We start from the raw sequence: 2,268 nt of genomic DNA on the forward strand, positions 1-2,268 counted from the left end.
GGGCGCCTGTAGTCCCAGCTACTCGGGAGGCTGAGGCAGGAGAATGGCGTAAAAAACCCAGGAGGCGGAGCTTGCAGTGAGCTGAGATCTGGCCACTGCACTCCAGCCTGGGGGACAGAGCCAGATTCCGTCTCAAAAACAAAAACAAAAACAAAAACAAAAAATCCCACATAAAAATAATCATCCTGACTGCTATGCTAGTGGGTTGAGATACGTCTGCCTTAACACTATCCAAAGTAGCTTCAGTAAGAGTCAAAAGAATTACTACGCAGCCAAGTCTACAAAGGCAGGCCCAAGAAACAATAGGGAAAATCCAAACAGCTACTTAACACTCAAGCTGAGAGCTTTTTTCTTCCCCACAACTTACCTGCAGGCACGGTCAGGGGAATTAAGAATTTCGTAGTAGAATACGGAAAAATTGAGAGCAAGACCTAAGCGAATAGGATGCGTTGGTGGAAGTTCTGTCATTGCAATATCACTAGCAGCTTTATAAGCCACTAGGCTGTTCTCCGCAGCCTCCTTCCTGTCATTTCCTGTGGCAAATTCTGCCAGATACCTGTGGTAGTCCCCTTTCCTAAAACAAAACCAAAATTAAAAAAAAAAAAAAAATTTTTAAACCAGGAATGATGATTTTTAAAGGAAAATAAGCTAAAATTGTTCTATATTATATAAAATACGTGACAAAAATGTCTGTAACAATTAGCAAGTGTACTTCAATAATTTTAAATACCCTCAGGAATAACTGGCTTCCTTTTGTGTTTTTCCTTAGACATTTCATATTACTAAATATAAGCAAAAATCCCAAGGAAATTAACTGAGGAGCCTCTAAAAATTAACAAAATTATCACCTAACAGACCAGAATTAAGCAAGTGGTTCCAAGGAATGGCATGACTGTTTATTAAAAATAAAATAAAATTTCTATGTAAAACACTAAGCACTGAAATGTATGCTGTTTGGGGGAAGGGAATGGGATAGGTATCACAAAAAGAATATAAAATAAGCAAAAGTTGGGAACAGTCTGAAGTATAAATGGGGGAACAGTTTAACACACATTAGTAAGACTGAAACTTGTTTATGCTAAAACAGAAAATATAAAATTGTTTTCTATGAGTAACTATTAAAAATTTTACATTTTCATAATAGTCCATCTTTTTATTCCAATATTAACTATCCTTCTAACATTGAACAATTATTCTTAAATAAAAGTTGAAAACCCACATAGAAAAAAGTTATGATTCTAAAAGGACCAACTTTCAATCTTACATTTTCCCTTCTAGTATAGAACCTACATTTTATAATAGAAAACCTTGGACTCGCCAGTGTTAGCTGCTGGAATGAGGTGTTTGTCCAGTACATCCAGAATGTCACAACAGATTAACTTTAGCTCAGTCTCAACCTGAAAAAATAAAAATAAATTTTTTAAAAAAATCTGATTAAGTCTAGAAATTCTACAAATTATTATACATTCTATCTATCTCTGGTTTTGAAAAGGAGAGCTTAGTATTAAAAAGAATTAATAACCTTCTCCCAACTCCCTTCTTCCTTCTTGACACAAAAGCAGAGAAAAGCTGCCCCTAGGTTATAAAAATCATCTTTTCCTTTCTGCATGCTATTAAGTGTTACATACACACATGCAGGCTCACATACACTCCCTTCACAGTTACAGAATTACCAATGACTAAAACACTGATGCTTCTTGATAAATGCTGGTCAATTACATGAATTAACTTCTTCCACGAGGTAGCAATGTAAAGACACTGTTCTAAGATCAACTTAAAAGAATTTAATAAGCAGAGCTAGGATTTGAACTCAGGCCGGTTGCAAGGGATAGAATCAAAATTTAAACGCAGGCAGTTTACCTTCAGCACTCACATTCCTAACAGTCACCAGGTAATTCCTTAAATGGCAGAGATCTGTAACTAGTTAAGACAGCAAAAACCTATCTACCAAAATAGCTATTGCCACCATCTCTATCCATTGATAATGCTGAACACGTACACCACCTCTCGACGCACATCCCCAGCTTGCTTCCTATCTGCTATTAACTCATGCACTACTGCTGAACCTTTCATGAGGTTCCTCTCCATGACCCTGGAACCTCCGTTTCACTGTAAAACATTCTCTCGCTTTTTCTTCTATAATCACATCCTTATCCCAAGCAAAACCATTTTCTGAATAAACCACCGCCCTGACGGCTTTTCCAACAGAGACTGGTCTAGGAGAAGGAAGATTTCTTTTTTTTTTTTTTTTTTTTTGAGATGGAATCT

At 36.6% G+C, this 2,268-nt stretch overlaps 1 protein-coding gene across 3 annotated transcripts in view; it reads right to left on the reverse strand.

Moving 5' to 3' along the window:
* Positions 1-2,268, reverse strand: part of YWHAE (tyrosine 3-monooxygenase/tryptophan 5-monooxygenase activation protein, epsilon) — a 61,909-nt gene that overhangs the window by 18,052 nt on the left and 41,589 nt on the right. For all 3 annotated transcript variants that reach the window (XM_011955842.1, XM_011955833.1, XM_011955852.1), the window contains 2 exons: positions 1,291-1,397; positions 368-574 (listed from right to left, as the gene is read on the reverse strand). In XM_011955842.1, coding sequence (XP_011811232.1) covers positions 368-574; positions 1,291-1,397 — 314 coding nt within the window. The remainder of the gene's footprint in view (positions 1-367; positions 575-1,290; positions 1,398-2,268) is intronic.

Source organism: Colobus angolensis, unplaced genomic scaffold (genome assembly GCF_000951035.1).
Source record: "Colobus angolensis palliatus isolate OR3802 unplaced genomic scaffold, Cang.pa_1.0 Scaffold110, whole genome shotgun sequence".
Taxonomy (NCBI): domain Eukaryota; kingdom Metazoa; phylum Chordata; class Mammalia; order Primates; family Cercopithecidae; genus Colobus; species Colobus angolensis.